Source organism: Neovison vison, chromosome 3 (genome assembly GCF_020171115.1).
Source record: "Neovison vison isolate M4711 chromosome 3, ASM_NN_V1, whole genome shotgun sequence".
NCBI lineage: Eukaryota > Metazoa > Chordata > Mammalia > Carnivora > Mustelidae > Neogale > Neogale vison.
The window spans coordinates 3,314,024-3,332,204 of NC_058093.1; the positions used below are offsets into that span (position 1 = coordinate 3,314,024).

An 18,181-nucleotide genomic window follows, 5' to 3' on the forward strand; every position below is an offset into this window, starting at 1 on the left:
GGAATCACACAGCTCTGGGGCAGGACCAGGTTTCTCTCATTCTAGAACAGATGTTCTAACCACTACAGCTCCTAATCTGACTGTCCCAATTACCTTCCTCAAATGATATCATCTCACCCACTTCATCCCCCCTCACCCAGAACTTTTTCCACTCCTGTGAAGACTGAGTGACCCATTACTTACATCCATTCAAGAGAGAAATGAAGGAAACTCGCTAAAATATATGAACACCATCAACACACAGCTGTGCTGAACTGAATGCATGAAGTTTGCCAAAATAAAGTCCCTAAAACACACCCAACTTTGGAATATCTACTCTGACAAAATCCGTAGTAGCAACATTCCCCCAAGTGTACAAAAGGATGAGAAGGATAAAATGGCCCATGGTCAAATCAGTGTGGGGAAAAACTTAAACCAATGTAAAGTAAGTTTCATTGCTACAAGACATTTTTTGTATTTAATACGCAAATATTAAATGTAAACATTTAAAATACAATGAGCAGTTTTCTTACATGATTAAACTTTTTTTTTTCATGGAATATTTACCTCTTAGAGCTTGTATTTTGCAGGCTACATTTTTTTTTTTATTTTTTGTGTGTGGGGGGGTTAGAGATTTTATTTATTTGACAGAGAGAGAATCACAAGTAGGCAGAGAGGCAGGCAGAGAGAGAGGGGGAAGCAGGTTCCCCACCAAGCAGGGAGCCCAATGTGGGGTTCGATCCCAGGACCCTGAGATCATGACCTGAGCCAAAGGCAGAGGCTTAACCCATTGAGCCACCCAGGTGCTCCTTGCAGGCTACATTTTGGAAAACACTTCAGAGCCTTCATAAACATTGTGAGAAATGAAACTTTCCTCTGACGAAAAACCAGCACCTGGTACATAGGAGGCATCCCAACAATGTTTAATAAGCTGAATGAGCAATTCATCATTCTAGTGATGCAGTCCTGCTGTGACATAAGCCTAGAGCAAGCTTCACTGTCGATACCCAAATCCCAATCTTACATCTTTCATTATACGTAATATCCGCTGCCATCAAACCAGGTTGCAACCAAAGACACACCCAAGAAAATATCCTACCTGAAGCAGAACATGATTTCTTTTGACATCTGACTTTCCTCTTTATCCCCATCACATAGCCTTCCCACTCCTAAGATTTTCATCAATTCCCAGCTAATGTTGAATGCCACTGAATTTAAATTACTGTAAACCAAATAAGACACCAAGCACAATATAAGCAAGATTCTTAGCACCAAACAGCATTTCATAAACGCGGACTACTCAAGCTTCACTCAATCCTTCCGGACTTCAAACTGGGTTGGTCAATTCTTCCACATGGCAATACTCTATTCTCTCACCTTTTGTGATACCTTCTCCTTTACATCTTCAATTATTATCTCTAAGCACCTGGCTCAAACCTTCATCTGTATCTGTATCCAGAAGCCCACGCCCCTATTTCCAACTGCCTACTAGAATAAGAGGAACAACGACATGTGCCCCATGATCAATTTGGTAAAAACCAAATTTACCAACACATTTCTCCCCAACAAATCTCTCTCTCCTCCTCTGTTCCCTATAACAGGTTAAGGCATCACCATTTTCTCAGTCAACAAAGCTCAAAATGTTGGTGCTATCCCTGATTCCTACTTGTTCTCCTCCCCTCTCTGCCAACAATCTGAGGCAGATACCAAGTACCAGAGAATCCATTTCCAAAATGACTCTCTTATCTAGTCACACTGTTCTATTCTCATAATGTAGCCACACAGGATCATTACAATTTTGCTTCCTGGCAGATCTCCAGAACCTCTGCCTGACAGTCTATCCTTCACACTGCCATCAGAGCAATTTTGCTAAAACACAATTTCAGTCTTGTCCCTGTCATTCAGAAATGGTCTATGACTCCCTATCAACTTCAAAAACCTCCAGAGTGTCTCCACCTCCGATCCTGGGTAAACTCTCCACGCCCATCACTGCATCGCACTCCGTATAACAGACACTCAGAAAGCCCTGAATGTAACCTCCATTCTCCGACGTCACCATTCTTGCCACCTAGAACAAGTATACTGTGCAACAGAAAACAGACTCTTGGAGCCTACAGACTCAAACATTAGGGCCACAGAAGGACGGCCTACTTCTGAAGGGCATCTAAAAGCCAACACTGGGACCAAGACAATTCAGCCCTCGGGCCCTGAAGAAAGTTCGGTTTACCTCCCTTCCTTGGTGCAGTTTGTGCCTTAGGTAATCGCAGTCCAGGTGAACTGGATTCCGTCTTACCGTTCTCCTCTACCTGGGGGCTGATGTGTAAATGTGAATCAGCAGCATGTTTTATGTTCTCTTTCCAGGAAACTCCTCAGTTCCTATGCCTATGTACTAAAGTATCAAGGGCAGGAAGGGTGACTCCAGTCTTTACTTGCTCGTCTCCACTCTGGCCTGAGACGCATTCTGCGATCGGTACCCAACACCCACTCTACGTCAGCTGCAAGGGAGCACAGCAGGGAAGTCTACGGAGCCAGACTTGACTCAAATCCCACTCTTACTTACCAGCTGAATGACACGGAGGTGTATTACACAGCCTCTCCGTCCCTCCATTTCTAACCCATTAAATAGGGATAAGGCCATAATCCCTTAACCAAAAACCCTTGGGTCCGGATGTGTTTTGAAATCCAGAAAATTTTCTAGATTTTGGAAAGGTAACACAATATGTATTAAAGAAAATAAAAAACCCCAAGTGGAACCTGGCCAGCACACTGCGATAAAACGCTTTAACACTTCTGCATCAACTATGAACATCTGCACTTGTTAGAATAAAGAAAAAAGAGCTTCAAGTACATTCAAGTCAGATTTTTGTCACAAAATGCACTTATCACAAACTAACCACAAACCTTTGATTCTGAGGTTTCAGAATTGCAGATAAAAGATCTGTAGTGCCGACTCTACAGGACCACAAAGAGAACCAACTGAGCAGTACTCACCAAGTGCTTGGAAGAGGACGTGACCTACAGTAAGTGCTTATTTTGCGTGCAAGGCACTTGTCAGACTGTACGAGAGTATCTTAGTCCGTCTGCATTGCTATCAGAAAAATATCACAGACTGGGGGGCTCAGCACAACATGTCTCACAATTCTAAAGGCTGGGAAGTCCAAAATCAAGGGACCTGCTAATTCAGTGCCTCATGAAGTCCCTCTTTCTGGTTCACAGAAGGCTCTCTTCTCACTGCGTCCTCCCTCATCAGGCAAAACAGGTGAGGAAGCTCTCCGGGGTGTCTCTCATAGAGTCACTGACCCCATTCATGAGAACAGCACCCTCCTGACCTAATCATCTCCTAAAGGCCCCACCTCCGAATACCATCGCATTGGGTATTAGATTTCAACATATGAATTCTGGGATGGTACAAAGACTCAGTCCATAGCACAGAGAAACAAAAATGAATAAAAAGTATTTCTTCCTTGTAAAATGGTAAATTAAAAGTATCTCTGAAAGGGCACCCAAGGCATCTAAGCTCCAGAAGACTATTTTAAGTAAAATTGTAGCTAGCAGGTATGAAATGATTACACGCCAAGCACTAGATTTTTAAATGAAGTATTTATTATTCATAAGCACTCTAAGATAGATATTATTATATCCACCTTATAATGTCTAAAAAGAAGTTGAGAGAGATGAGGTAATCTACCAAAGATTAAGTAGTAGACCCATTATGTAAACCCAAGCATTCTGACTTGAGGGTCCATGCTCTTATGCATAACCTTATACCATCTCCTAGTTATGTGTCAAGCCTTGACACTATAAAATTGGGAACCATGGCGCATGAAGGACAACAAAATCTGCCAATATTCCTCTACTTCCCTAACAATGACATTTTACATTACACATCATAATCTAACAATGCCAACAAAACAAGATGCAAACTTACCAAATGCTGCAGTATGACATTAGTCCTGTTCAATGAATTAAACCTGAAACAAATGTAGAACACAATATCTCAGTGCATAAACACCACATTTCCTTTTGTTTTAGCCTCTTCTAAAAGGTATTAGGAAAAAAATGAATTTGAAAGAAAAAAGGGTAGAGATTCTTTTCCCCTTCATTCTGTTCAAGGTATGTCCCCCCAAGACAAATTGGAAACCATGGTATAAAGGAGAAAGGACCTCAAAAAAAAAAAAAAAGAGACAACTGAACGCGAGGTGGGGGAGGCGGGAAGATGCAATCGCTCCCAGGGCCTGGAGAAAGCTTTACAAGGTCAGACTCCACTAGACTTCCATCGGTCATTCCTACATCTTCCTCCTCTCCCTCCTCCAACTCATCATCACCTTCACCCCCTTCATCATTTGTCAAGAACCAAGCAGCCCTGGAACAGATTCGGCCAAGTACCATCTCGGACGACCTTCCCTGAACTCACCTGCACCTCCATCAGATCCGCAAGGGGCGCCTGGGTGGCTCAGTTGTTTACAGGACTGCCTTCACCTAAGGGCATGACCCTGGAGTCTGGGACTCCCTGCTCACCGGGGAGCCTGCTTCTCCCTCTGACCTTTCCCCTCTCATGCTCTCTCTCTCATTCTCTCTCTCAAATAAATAAAAATAAAATCTAAAAAAAAAAAAAAAATCAGTAAACCAGAGTAAACTCATGCTCTCTCTTCCTGCTGACTTTACTCTGCATCTAACTTTACCATTCTGTCAAATCCTTTCTAGATTTCCATTTGATTCCAGTGGACGGTGAAGACGGATCACCACTCCGATTTGGATGAAATTCTTGGGAAAGAACTTTACTTTCAAAGAAAGGTTTCCTATCAAAATAAAGATCTATTCTGTAACCTGATTTAATATCTTAGAACTCTGTCACTTCAACTCCTGTCATATAATGCACTGCAGACACTTGTGGCTAAGTGACAAATGTTAACCCAAAAATGCAGGATCTGGGAAATCAATTCCAACGTCTTCTTGAAAAAAAAAAAGGTAGTCAGCAGAGTTATACATCTGTTCTGCTTTCAAAATCTCATTGGCTTGTTCAAGTCTACTGCATTCTGTACGTCATTAATATATTCAATTGCTCCTTGCTGTTCTTTTTCTGCCGTCATGGGCTCCACTGTGGTTAAAGGCGAGTTCCTTTTTATGACCTTGGGGTTGGGGGTGGTGAGGCAAAGGCTGCAGGCAGCAACTTGGTCCAGTCACCTCTAGTGATATTTTATAAACGGTCATCTATACAAAACCATTACAAACCCAACAAAAATGTTTATTTAAACATATTTAAATAATACTTACGGAAAATAGTCATGATAGAAATTACAAAAAGAAAGCAAACTATAAATAAACATAACACCTCTAAGTTTGTTTCAAAAGTGTTTGGCTAGGCATACAAAGCTTAGGACACAGCTTGGCAAAAGTGATTAGTAAGAAGAGAAGTCAAAATGGTAGAAGGTGGGGGAATCTGGGAGGGGGCAGGAGGAAATCTGGAGTGGTAAAAATTATCTCTATCCAGATGATGGTTACAGGACTGTATACATATGTGCAAAAGTTAACTGAGCTACAGACTTCAGAAGAGCACAAGACAGTACTTCGTGAATACCACCATTAAATAAGTCAAAGCAGTGACTGGAAGGAACATGAGGAAGGCCTCTGAGATGCTTGTACTATCTTTTTTCTTTTTTCGAAGATTTTTATTTATTTATTTGACAGACAGAGATCACAAGCAGGCAGAGAGGCAGGCAGAGAGAGGAGGAAGCAGGCTCCCCGCTGAGCAGAGAGCCCAATTGGAGGCTTGATCCCAAGACCCTGAGATCATGACCTGAGCCGAAGGCAGAGGCTTTAACCCACTGAGCCACCCAGGGGCCCCATCATACTATCTTCTTTTCTTGATCCAGGTGCCAGCAAAATGGATAGGTTTGGTTTGTGAAAATTCATCAAATTGTGTTTTTAGGCTTTAAGCTTTTTTAAGATTTTACTTATTCGACAGAAAGGGTGCATGAGAGCACAAGCAGGGGCAGCAGGAGAGGGAGAAACAAGCTCGCCACTGAGCAGGAAGCTTGATGCTTTGGGCTCCAACCCAGGTGGGATCAAGAAGTGAAATTTAAGATTTTTGAAATAAGGTCAAAGGTGGAAATCTGTAGCAGCAGCCTGATTAAGGACTGTGCATGGGGTTTGATACATATACTACCTGAGGGAAATTATAAATCACCAATGCAATTTTTCAAGGATACTTTGAGATTTGAGGGGCAACTGTTTAGCTGAGGCACTAAAAAAACACAATATAGGGTACCTGGGTACACAAGCAGAAAAATCTAAGTACAAATATGTTCCTTACCAGACTCCATATAATCACATTAATTTTACTTGTTCCAATTTCTACTCAACCGTTATCTAAAATCTGGTATTAACTTTAACATCTCAAAAAGGTATTTGACTATTCAGTCCCAAATAATTCTGTATTGAAGGTCTTCTCTTTCCTTCCTGTGGCTCCAGCACTGCCATCTGGTGGACATGAAGAGGACATGCACCTTCCAGCTACTACTAATTTACTAAATCACTTTATCAGACTTCCTTCCTCCAGGTGGTGCTCAACTTGCCTGCTGGGAGCAGCTGTTCTCAAAGTGTGGCACCTGGACCAGCACCATCAGCATCCCAGGGGCACAGGTCAGAAATGCAAATTGTCAGCCCCACCCCAGACCTACTGAATTCAAAACTTCGGGGTGAGCCCAAAAATCTGTGCTTAACAAACCCTCCAGGTGATTCTGATACATGCTGAAGTTAGGAACAACTGTCTTAGAAGGATGAGAACACTAGGATTTAGGAGATTTCCGCAAATTACTCAATAAATCACACATGAGTTTACAAAATTAAACTCTTCATGGAACTGTTTAAGATGAAATAATGAAAATAGTGCTTGGGGCAGTGGGTCAGTGGCTTAATCCTCTGCCTTCGGCTCAGGTCATGATCTCAGGGTCCTCGGATCGAGCCCTGCATTGGGCACTCTGTTCAGCATGGAGCCCGCTTCCTTCTCTCTCTGCCTGCCTCTCTGCCTACTTGTGACCTCTGTCAAATAAATAAATAAAATCTTTTTTAAAAAATAGTGCTTAATAAAGATTATAGCTGAAGTAGGCAAGGTAGAAGGTGAATAGAACAGAAAATCAAGCCCAAGACCAAGAAATTCAGGCATGAACTGATGAACAGCAGCTGTAGAAACAGAGGAATGATTTCTTAGGAGATATTATGAAGTTCAAACTCAACGGAAAGGAAAAAAAACTTGCTAAAAACAATTATAAGAGTTCAAGCTTGGATAGCTAAGAGACTACAGGTACTGAAAAGGCTGGCAAGGAAACGAGCTGGTTTGTAGAATGAAATATGAAGTCCATTTTCAGTTTCTTGAGACTGTATTGACATAAACGGAAACATTCAACAGCAAGTAGAAAGACCGGAGTTTGAAAGAGAAGTCAGAACCGAAGCTAGGTCACAAAGTCACGCACAAAGATAACCGCTGAGGTGTAAGAACGTCTCACCCGTCCTTGAGGAATGAGACAGCTGTAGTTGAAAACCAGTGGCCTGAATGCTGCCCGGGTCTACTAATGTGTTTTGTCTGGTCAGCAGTGTTTTAAAACTAGACATTTAAAATCAAGAGATTCACCAAAAAATCCAGTTTCCCAGAAAAAATAGTTACAGAAAGCCTGGGTCTCCATTCTACAATGGTAACATGGCCTGCCCAGGATGAGAAGCCAGCCTCCTGAGACAGAGCACTTTCTCTAACTCACAGGTTCCCTACTAGTCCCCACCGTGCTGATGTCTAGCCAGCATTACTCAATGCTTCTTTCTTAGCCTCTGCCTTTGGGTCCGTGACTCCTAACCCAGAACAAAATGTAACAGAATCTAATATTGAGCCTGGGGAAACAACAATGTAGAAGAAAAGGAGACAGCTCAAGAAGCAAGCGCCGAAACAATGTAGTTGCACAGAGTACAGGGCAGATGCAGAAAGCCAGAAGTACTGCGGGCAACTTAAAAGATCAACCTCTTGGAAGAGCCTCCCCCAAGAAATTTAGAGTTTCACTTCTAAATCTCTCTCATACTTGTATTTTCCCTTCAGGACACTTATCGGGAGTTTGTAACTAAGTATTACTTTTGTTTAAATATTTGTTTCTTGTCTGCTTTCCTTTGGGACTTCAAAAGTCTTTATAAGAAACAGTAGCAAGTAGCCCAGGTTGGCTACAGGGTAAGAGAAGCGTTTAGAACTCCCAGAAGCTAGAATATAACCCTAAGTAGTACAGAATCCATGAAGCAAATTCGGGTCAAATCTTTGAAATAGGGCCAGGAAATTCTTATTTAATTCCATAAGGAGGAGGACACCTCTAGAACTTCTTAGCAAAAGGATGGCAGGCCCTGAAGTGAACTTTAGCAAGACCACCTGGCAGGCACAGGCAGAAGCTACTCGACTCAGAAGTCCACGAATCAAGTTTCTGCAAGACGAACAACTGGGAAATCGGAGAGGAATCAGCAGGAAGGGTCCCAGATGTGAGGACTGCGCGTGCGGGAGAAGTCAGAGAACTTCAAAAACCTAGAAGAGTAACTCCAAGACGCCGAAAGCACCGATGGGTGCGGGTCACACTCGGGTGCAAACCGGCAGCTGAGGAGCGGATGACCCGTGCCGGCGGCGGTGACTCGCACCCGGGACAGATACGACGAGACGAACCCGAGAGCTGTCTTGACCTGGGTCCCCAGGATGCCCGGGAGCTGCAGTGGCGCCGCGACAGGTAAGAATGAGTGGAGGCACACGGGGCAGGGCCAGAGCGCGCAGGGACACAGGGTTCAGCAGGAGTCCGGCTTAGCAGTGTCCCCGCAGCGCAGAGGCCCGACCTCCTCGCACACCACCCCGGGGCCCCCGCTTCGCCATACACCGCGGGTCAGGCTACTGCCGACGAGGCGACACCGGGCTCAGGTCTCTGCTGGGGCCGTACCCACCCCGGAGCCCTGGCACAGGCGTCCCCGATGAGCCCCGCGCCGTCCCGCACTCACGCACCGGCGGCTCCGTGAGGGCACCGGAGGCTGAAGCCAGCCCGAGCTCCGGGGGTGGCCGACTCCGTCCCCAGGCACCCGACGTCCTCAACGGGTCGGTCTTCCCCATCCGCTTCTCCATCAATCTGGGGTTCGCTCGGCACGTCGGGGAGCAACACGGACCCGCGCCGACCCTCCCGAGCCGCTCGCACGCGCGGGGACACCGGACCTCGGGGCACCGGGAACCCGACGCGGCTCCCCTCGGCCCCCGCGGCCGGCGGCTGGTCTGCGGCCACGCACGGCCTCACCCCGCGCGCACTCGCCTGCGGGGAAGGAACTGGTCCCCGACACCGGAACGCCCACCGCGGCCCACGGACGTGCCCTGCGCGCCCCCGCCGGAGAAGCCCCGGCGCCCGGACCAGCGCCGGCGGCCGGCAGACGCGCGCCTCGGGGCCGCCCAGAACCGGCCGCGCACGCCCCGCACGCCCCGCACGCCGCAGCCCCGCGACCCCGCACGCCTAAGCCCCGCGGCCCCCAGCGCCGCGAAGGAAGGGGCGGGGCGGGCGAGGCCGAGGGAGCGCGGGGACGGGGCGCGGCGGGGCGTGCGCTCGGGTCCGAGTCGTGCCCACGACGGCCGCCGGGAACTTCGAGGCCGGGCCGTCCCCCGCGGCGCGCGACCCTCTGTCCTTCGGCGACAGCCCGGGAGCCCGCGCTAGGCCGCTCGCTCGCTCGCTCACCCGGACACGAGCCTCCACGTCGGCGACCCCATGGCTCAGGAACCCGCGCGCGGAAGGTGGCAGGGGGCGTTGCCCCGCGGGATCTCGCCGATCTCGCGTGGTCTCCCATTAGACCCGCCCACCGCCGCCCGGCTCCGCCCTGCGCCCCGGGACACAGAGGACGGGTCCTCCAGGCGGCCAGAGAGCCCCACAACGGGCTTTCCGCCCCGCCCGCTCGCCGGCGGCGCGACGCTGAGGGGCGGGGCGAGAACAGCTGCGGGCGGAAATGGGTGGAGGGCGGGGGGAAGAGGATGGAGGTGGGGCTTGGTGGGGGGCGGGGCTTTGGCGAAGGCGGAGGCGGGGTGGGGCCGGGCGGAAGGAGCGGCCTGGACCGAGCCTGGAGGACTGGGAGGGAAGAGGTCGCTGCCGGCTGGGGCCCGGGCTGCTCAGTGCGTTACACATGGGACTCTGCTAGGCTTTGGCTGGGATCGGGATCTCAGGATCAGGGTTCCAGCCCCATGTTGGGCTCACCTCTCAGTGGGGGGGGTGCTCTGGAGATTCTCCCTCTGCCCCTCACCCCTCTATCAAGTAAATAAATCTTTAAAAAAGAAAAAAAAAATCTTTTTTGTTCCCTAGAGGCTCTGTTGGGCTAGGCTGACCAGTAGGCATTGGCATGAAAGACTTTGCTTGAATTTTAAGATTTTTTTTTAACGAAAAATAAAAATTTAGTATTCTCTTCCTTGAGAATCAGATGAAATACTCACTTGATAATAGGATCCTGGTGTAGTTTATGAAATCCCAGCCTTACCAAGCAGAAGTTTTAACATTAGGACTGGCGCATGTCAAGTTTTTTGGCGAAGTTATAGATCCCCCACTCTTCCTCAACGGCAGACAAAAATTTGTCTTATTAAGAGGTGATAGACACATCTTTACCAACAAAACTGAAAGTTACTGTTATCAGCGAAAGCATAATTATATTAAGAAAGTAGCTTACTCTTCTTTTTTTTTTTAAGATTTTATTTATTTATTTGACAGAGAGAGATCACAAGTAGACAGAGAGGCAGGCAGAGAGAGAGAGGGAAGCAGACTCCCTGCTGAGCAGAGAGCCCGATGCGGGACTCGATCCCAGGACCCTGAGATCATGACCTGAGCCGAAGGCAGCGGCTTAACCCACTGAGCCACCCAGGCGCCCCAGAAAGTAGCTTACTCTCAAATGAAATCAAAGTTTATCTTATCCATTAGGATTCACTGTTAAGTCGATTCAGAAAAATGTTTCTCTGTATCCAGATACACCCAGATGTCCAGCCCCAAACATTTCATCACCACATAAGTATTGACACATTAGTCAGAAAAAAGGAATTCAGTGAAGAATTTCAGAGGGAGGAAAAGTTAAAGGAATTAGTCTTAGCTAGTTAACATTTAAGAAGATACTATCAAGACTTTATGAAAAATTATTTTTCTCACTTAGGTCAAATATAATTTACCAAATGCCCACTGAGCAGAAGACACAAGGGCTTCACAGAAGGAACTCCTGAGCTGTAATTCAGTTTTTAACCTGCTCTGGAACATCAATATCTGATATCAGCATCTGACATGGCCATCGTTTCTCATTCAATGTGCCCCAAAAATGAACAGATCATTCAACCCAGTACGGTTTATTGGAAAGCATGAGCTTTCCTGTTAACCCAAGATTCAAACCTTCCCTGTTCCTGAAGCTTCATGTTCATGCGACCTGCACCTCACAAAGCCCCATGCTTAGAAAGGCCCTGTCTTGGTTTAATGTCCTACTTTTAACAGTTTTTTTTTTTTAAAGATTTTATTTATTTATTTGACAGAGAGAAATCACAAGTAGACGGAGAGGCAGGCAGAGAGAGAGAGAGAGGGAGAGTCCGATGCAGGACTCGATTCCAGGACCCTGAGATCATGACCTGAGCCGAAGGCAGCGGCTTAACCCACTGAGCCACCCAGGCGCCCCTACTTTTAACAGTTTTTTAACAAGATTTTCTTTTCGCTATCGGCGGGTCTACAGATTATGTAGTCAGTCACGTCCTGTCCCTAGCATGCTAATAGTTTTGTGGCCTTAGGCAAATTACGTAATCCAAGATGTTTTTCAAAAGTGTTCATATCAGGGCGCCTGGGTGGCTCAGTGGGTTGAGCCGCTGCCTTCGGCTCAGGTCATGATCTCAGGGTCCTGGAATCGAGGCCTGCATCGGGCCCTCTGCTCAGCAGGGAGCCTGCTTCCTCCTCTCTCTCTGCCTACCTCTCTGCCTGCTTGTGATATCGCTCTGTCAAATAAATAAGTAAAATCTTTAAAAAAAAAAAAAGTGTTCATATCATTTTGGACTAAGAATTCTAGTTGCAGACAGCCCACAGAATAGGAGAAAAAATTCCAAATGATATATTTAATACAGATTTTGTAGCTAGAATATATAAAGAACTGTTACAACTTAATAATAATTTAAAAAATCATTCCAAAGTGAGCAATGAATCTGAATAGGCAGTTCTCCAAAGAAGATCTACCAGTGATCAATAATCGTATGAAAAGATTCTCAACATGATTAGCCAACAAGGAAGTATAAATCAAAACCATAATGAGATAATGACTTCATACCCACTAAGATGGTTATAATCAAAAAGACAGAAAATAACAAGTGTTGGGGAAGATGTAGAAAAATGAGAGTCTTCATACATGGTCGGTGGGAATATAAAATTTTATGGCCATTTTGGGAAAATCTGGCAATCCCTCAATTGGTTAAATATAGAGTGACCTTTGGCCTAGTAATCCCACTCCTATGAATATACACAAAGGAAATGAAAGTGTGCCACACAAGTGTTTACAGCTACTCATAATAACCAAAGAGTGGAAACAATTCAAATGTGTGTCAACTGCTGGATTTTTTTTGAAGATTTTATTTATTCACTTGACAGAGAGAGATCACAAGTAGGCAGAGAGGCAGGCAGAGAGAGAGAGGAGGAAGCAGGCTCCCTGCTGAGCAGAGAGCCCGATGCAGGACTCAATCCCAGGACCCTGAGATCATGACCCGAGCCGAAGGCAGCGGCCTAACCCACTGAGAAACCCAGGCGCCCTTCAACTGCTGGATTTTTAAAAAGTAATATATCTGGGGCACCTGGGTGGCTCCGTCGGTTAACATTTGCCTTCAGCTCAGGTCATGATGTGCTACAACATAGATGAACCCTGAAAACGCTGTGCTAAGTGAAAGGAACCAAGGACAAACGACCACAAGTTCGTTAATATGAGTGTCCGGAATAAGCAAATGCATAGAGACAAAAAGTAGACTAGGGTTTAGAAGGGGTGGTAGAACAGCTGGAGGATGCCAGCTAGGAGGTACTGGGTTTCTTTCTGGAGTAATACAAATATTTTTAAATGTATTATGATGATGGTTGCTCTATACTAAAAACCATTGAATTGTGTACTTTAAATGGGTGAACTGTATGGTATGTGAACCATATCGCAGTTTTAAAATCAAAGAATTCTGGTTGCTCCACATCCTCATCAAGGTTTTGTGCTGTCCATCTTTAATCTTAGCCTGCTGATGTATGTGTTAGCTCACTGTGGTTTTAATTTTCATTTCCCTGGTGTCTAATAATATTGAGCATCTTTTTTTGTGTTCATTATCTGCTTTGGTAAAGTGGCTATTCAATTCTTTTGCCCATTTTAAATGAGGGTATCTTTTTATTGTTGTTTGATGTACTCATCATCTAATACTGTTACAAATTGCCCCAAGATTCAGCAACTTAAAATAACAAACACTCATTATCTCTCTCAGACTCTGAAACGAGGGAACCAGAGAGAGGCTGAGAAGTGGTTGTGGCTGAGTCTCTCCTCCTGAGGTTGCAGTCCTGCTGGGACTGCAGTCATCTGAATGCTCACCTGGGCAGAAGGACCCCTTTCCAGACTCACTCATGAGCTCGTTGGCAAGCTTCAGCTCCTCGCCACGTGGTCCTCTCCACGGAGCTGTCACAGAGTAGTGGCTCTGTGTCTCCAGAGTGTGTGATCCAAGAGAGAGAACCACTCAAGAGAAGCCATAGTATCTTTCATGACCCAGTTTTGGAAGTGACCTACCATCACTACCTCCTCGTTCTGCTGGTCACACGTACCACACCTGGTACAGTGGAGGAGGGGACTGCAGCAGGGCGAGAATACTAGGCGGCTGGGCTCATTGAGACCTGTTTGGAAGCTGGTTACTGCTCTTGAATTTGTATTTTCTTTTCTCATTCCCAACCAGTCATCAGCTATTTCTTAGAAGCATCTCTCAGATTTGCCCTATCCTCTTAATGCCCCAGTGCCACCGTTCTGGTACCCATGTGAAACATTCAGATCTAACTTCTCTCCTCTCCCACAAGCATCACACCCTTCAATTCACCGTGCATTTCACTGACAAATCCTCCCTGTACCATGTTTCAGCTGCTAAGTCATCTCACAATTGTTTCTAGCTGTGTAGTCTAATACTGGACACATGTGGCTACTGAACACTTGAACTGTGGTCCATGCTACTGAGGAACTCGATTTTTCCTTGATTTAAATTTAGTAACTGGAGGGGTATAAAACATTTTTAATATTGGTTATATGTCAAAATGGTAATATTCCAGACATATTGGATTAGGGAAAATATATTATTAAAATGAACTTCACCTGTTTCTTTCTACTTTTTTAGTGTGGCATAAAAAGTTTTCAATTACATGTGTGGCATTATTAGTGAACAGTGATGGTCTATAACATTGAGTTCCAAACTGACTGACCTTTGAGGCAACAGAAACAAGAATCCGCCTTAACTATCCAAATTCATTTCTTGTGTAACCTGCCCTCTTCATTCCTGTCATAATCTCTTCTGGATGTCCCCAAGGCCATAGTGTTGATTTCCTGCCTCTGTGCCTGGGCTCATGTGATTCCACAGGCCAGGAAAGCTGTTCTTTTATCCTCTTCTAAAAGTTTTCCATCCTGAAGACCTGTCTTAACTCTTATCTTCCTGCGATAGTCTCTTATTCTAACCTGTACTGGGCTTTTTTTTTTTTTTTCCCTGAATTTGAGTTATACTTCTAATCAGCATCATAGTTGATCACTCATTTCTTGCTTACTTATTTGTTGAATGCTAATTTTCTCTCTCAAATTATACATTCTTTCAGGATAGAAACTGTATCTTCTAGGTTGTCTGGAGTCTTCAAAAAACCTACTGTTGGGAACATGATGAACGGCCATACAAATCCGATACACTAATTAACTAATTAGGAAAGAGATTTTGGAAACAAATAACTCTGTATGTATTTTGATCAGTGTAAACCTGGCACTGTTATGGGAAAATAAGGTTGTAAAATTTATTTATCAAAACACAGATGCTCCTCGCAGACGAATTAAGTACTCACAACATGTGAAAGATTATCCAGAAGCCAACACCAGGACCGAACGGCAGGGACATGACCCCTCCTACTTTTTCCTGTTAGAAATCAATGATTGGTCATCTAGGAAAGGTTCTGAAAAACTTGCCAAAAGGTCACCACTGCAGGGTTGAGGTCCCTCAGACGGCCAAACCCCACCCCTCACCCCTGAACTCCCCCACTAGAAAAGATCTCTTCCAATGCCAGAAATGAGCTGCTTATTCAGACTGTCCCAATAGCCCACTTCTACAATGGCCTCTGCAGCTGTGCCTTTTCCGAACTCTAACCAGGCTGAGGCAGTGCTGTTGGGTCAGATCTACCCTACTTTGTTGCCAATGAGCTAGGTAGGAAGGTTTTACCTCTATCCCTATCAGACCTCGTGGAAAAATACTAACACCCACTCATTTCACCTTTTCTTTGCTGAACCTCCCAAATTTTTGAAAAGTGGCCTTTTGTGGGAAGAGTGTTTTGAGCCAATGAAAATATGTGTGACTCAGTACTTTTCTGTAATTATTTATATTTTCTGTTGTTTCTCATGAGAACGGTTGTCTTATTTTTTAAAAATGGCTTTAAGGAAATAACAAATACTGCATAAAACTTACCATATTTTTCTTCATAAGTCATTCTCAAAATATTTTTCAGACAAGTTTTCTCTTTACCACATGCACTGAATTTCTAGGGAGTTGCCCCCAGGTGGTGAATGTACCACATCAAAAAAGATTGAAAGGCTAAAAAAACAAAACAAAACAAAAAAACTGAAAGCTTTATGTTTTTCCATAAAATGGTCTCTCCAAATAAAATTCTTAGAAAAGCATTAATATGGCTGGTCCAAAGCTAGTGAGTTATCTCGGTTGACGGTTTATAGCCAAATTACAAAGTGAACTCCTTATTCTACTCTTTCCTCCCTTTTCACTACTGCATTTGACCAAAAAAAGAGAGAATTTTTTAAAAAAAAGCTTTAATACTTTTCTTGATTATTATATACTGCATGTCAAATTGTATCTCTCATTAAAAATACATACATAATGGGGCACCTGGGCGGCTCAGTTCACTAAGCAGCTGCCTCTGACTCGGGTCATGGTCCCAGAGTCCTGGGATTGAGCTCCACATCGGGCTCCCCGCTCAGCGGGAGGCCTCCCTCTCCCAATCCCTCTGCCTGTGTTCCTCTCTTGTTGTGTCTCTCTCTGTCAAATAAATAAATGAAATCTTTAAAAATACATACATAACACATACACATTGATGTAACACTAACATTGTAAAGACTGTAAAAAACATGAGACTTGATACACAGTCATAGTACAATGTCTATTTGTATATTTGTAATACCTGGCATATTCCTCATATGCAATGTCAAATTATCTTCATTATTCAAAAATATGTACATACATAGGTGTGGTCTTGAGAACTTCAGTTTAGCAGTATATATTTAAAATTACCTCCTCAAATGAGTAAATGAGTAAAGTGATCTGTCCTAAGTTTGTACCAAGTTTGGTAAGCTGGGTTACAAATTCTGTGATGTTAGCAAGTCCCACAGAGAACTGTGTAATCAGGAAGATCTTTTGTAACAATAAAAGCCTTTAAACTCTTCTGGGTTTCCCTAAAACAGTTTGTATGTATGTATACGTAGCAATAATAGTTACAAAAGTGTAAGTTAGTTAAAATTTGTTTGAAAGTATGCATAAACTTTCTTCTGATGAACATTAGGTTCCCTAATATCTGGTATCTCTTTTGGGGAGAAGAAATGAAATCAAATGAATGTCAAAATAATGTGTTTTTCCACTCATACAGGAAAGCCTTGAGTCCTTCTCAGAGTCACTTTTATACTGTTCTTATGCTTAATTGGTGAGACTATGTTCTTAATACTATATTCACTTTCCCTAAAAGCTAAGGAAAGAAAGCTGTAATTATCAGTATTTCTTCCGCACAGCTATAATGCTCAAAAACCCTCCTTGAGGCCTCTTTCCTAGAAATCCTAAATCAAAAAAATCCTAAATCGAAAAAACCAAGAATAACTCATCCCATGATATGGTGGTGAAATCAATGGAAATTTGTGAACTTTCTGCCTATATTTAGGAGCAAAAGAGTTGCTTAGAGTAAACGGATGGTAGAAGGCAAGACAGCAATATTTGGTATGTGTTTTTAAGATTCAGAGTGGATGAAGTAGGAAATAATTAGCGGCTGATCCAAGACTGATGGTAAATGGTAACATCAAAGATTTCTCTCTCTCTCTCTCTCTTTTTTTAAGTTTTAACTTGTGACTTCAGGACAACTTAGAGACAGCTGCTGCTGTATGCTGACCTGCTCCCAGACTCCGGAGTATGTTGAGGACAGTATGTCCACACTCGCGGGAAGGGCTGGGGAACAGGAAGCCAGAAATGGTGTGGAGAAGTGCCTGGTGGCTGGGAATTAGCTTCCTTTTCCTCATCTTGTTGTCAAGAAATTGTCTCTACGTTTCACTTAACTCGTTGGTCCTTACGGAGGCTTCTGCTGAACTGCATTAACTATTATTTCCAAGATAAGTTTGACTGTTTTTGCCAGGTAATATATTTAACTTTTCTTGTGGAAAAAGAGGGGGGAAATCTGCATGAAGAAAGAAACTGTGAAATATATTTACAAAAGAAGAAGAAGAAGAAGGAGGAGGAGGAGGAGGAGGAGGAGGAGGAGGAGGAGGAGGAGGAGGAGGAGGAGGAGGAGGAGGAGGAGGAGGAGGAGGAGGAGGAGAAGAAGGGCACCTGGGTGGCTCAGTGGGTTAAAGCCTCTGCCTTCGGCTCAGGTCATAATCCCAGGGTCCTGGGATCGAGTCCCACATCGGGCTCTCTGCTCAGCAGGGAGCCTGCTTCCTCCTCTCTCTCTGCCTGCCTTTCTGTCTACCTGTGATCTCTGTCAAATAAATAAATAAAAATCTTTTAAAAAAAAAAAAAGAAGAAGAAGAAGAAAAGGAGACAAGCGTATGTTCTTTCTATTTTCCAAGGTTTTATTTCATTTATAGCATTTCTTTTGTGGACACTCGAGATTAGTCACAATAAGCAAACTTTTCAGTGTCGGTACATTCTATAAAAACAGTTGTGAAAATCATTTAGGGTCAGATTTAATATTTGGGAAGG

At 44.3% G+C, this 18,181-nt stretch overlaps 1 protein-coding gene and 1 pseudogene across 1 annotated transcript in view; both read right to left on the reverse strand.

Annotated features, from left to right (window-relative positions):
* Nucleotides 1-9,795, reverse strand: part of HIBCH (3-hydroxyisobutyryl-CoA hydrolase) — a 96,908-nt gene extending 87,113 nt beyond the window's left edge. The window contains exons 1-2 of the mRNA XM_044241163.1: nt 9,705-9,795; nt 3,908-3,950 (exon numbers count right to left, since the gene is read on the reverse strand). Coding sequence (XP_044097098.1) covers nt 3,908-3,950; nt 9,705-9,736 — 75 coding nt within the window. The 5' untranslated portion in view covers nt 9,737-9,795. The remainder of the gene's footprint in view (nt 1-3,907; nt 3,951-9,704) is intronic.
* On the reverse strand, nt 4,598-5,226 carry LOC122903644 (annotated as a pseudogene).
* Nucleotides 9,796-18,181: the final 8,386 nt, after the last annotated feature.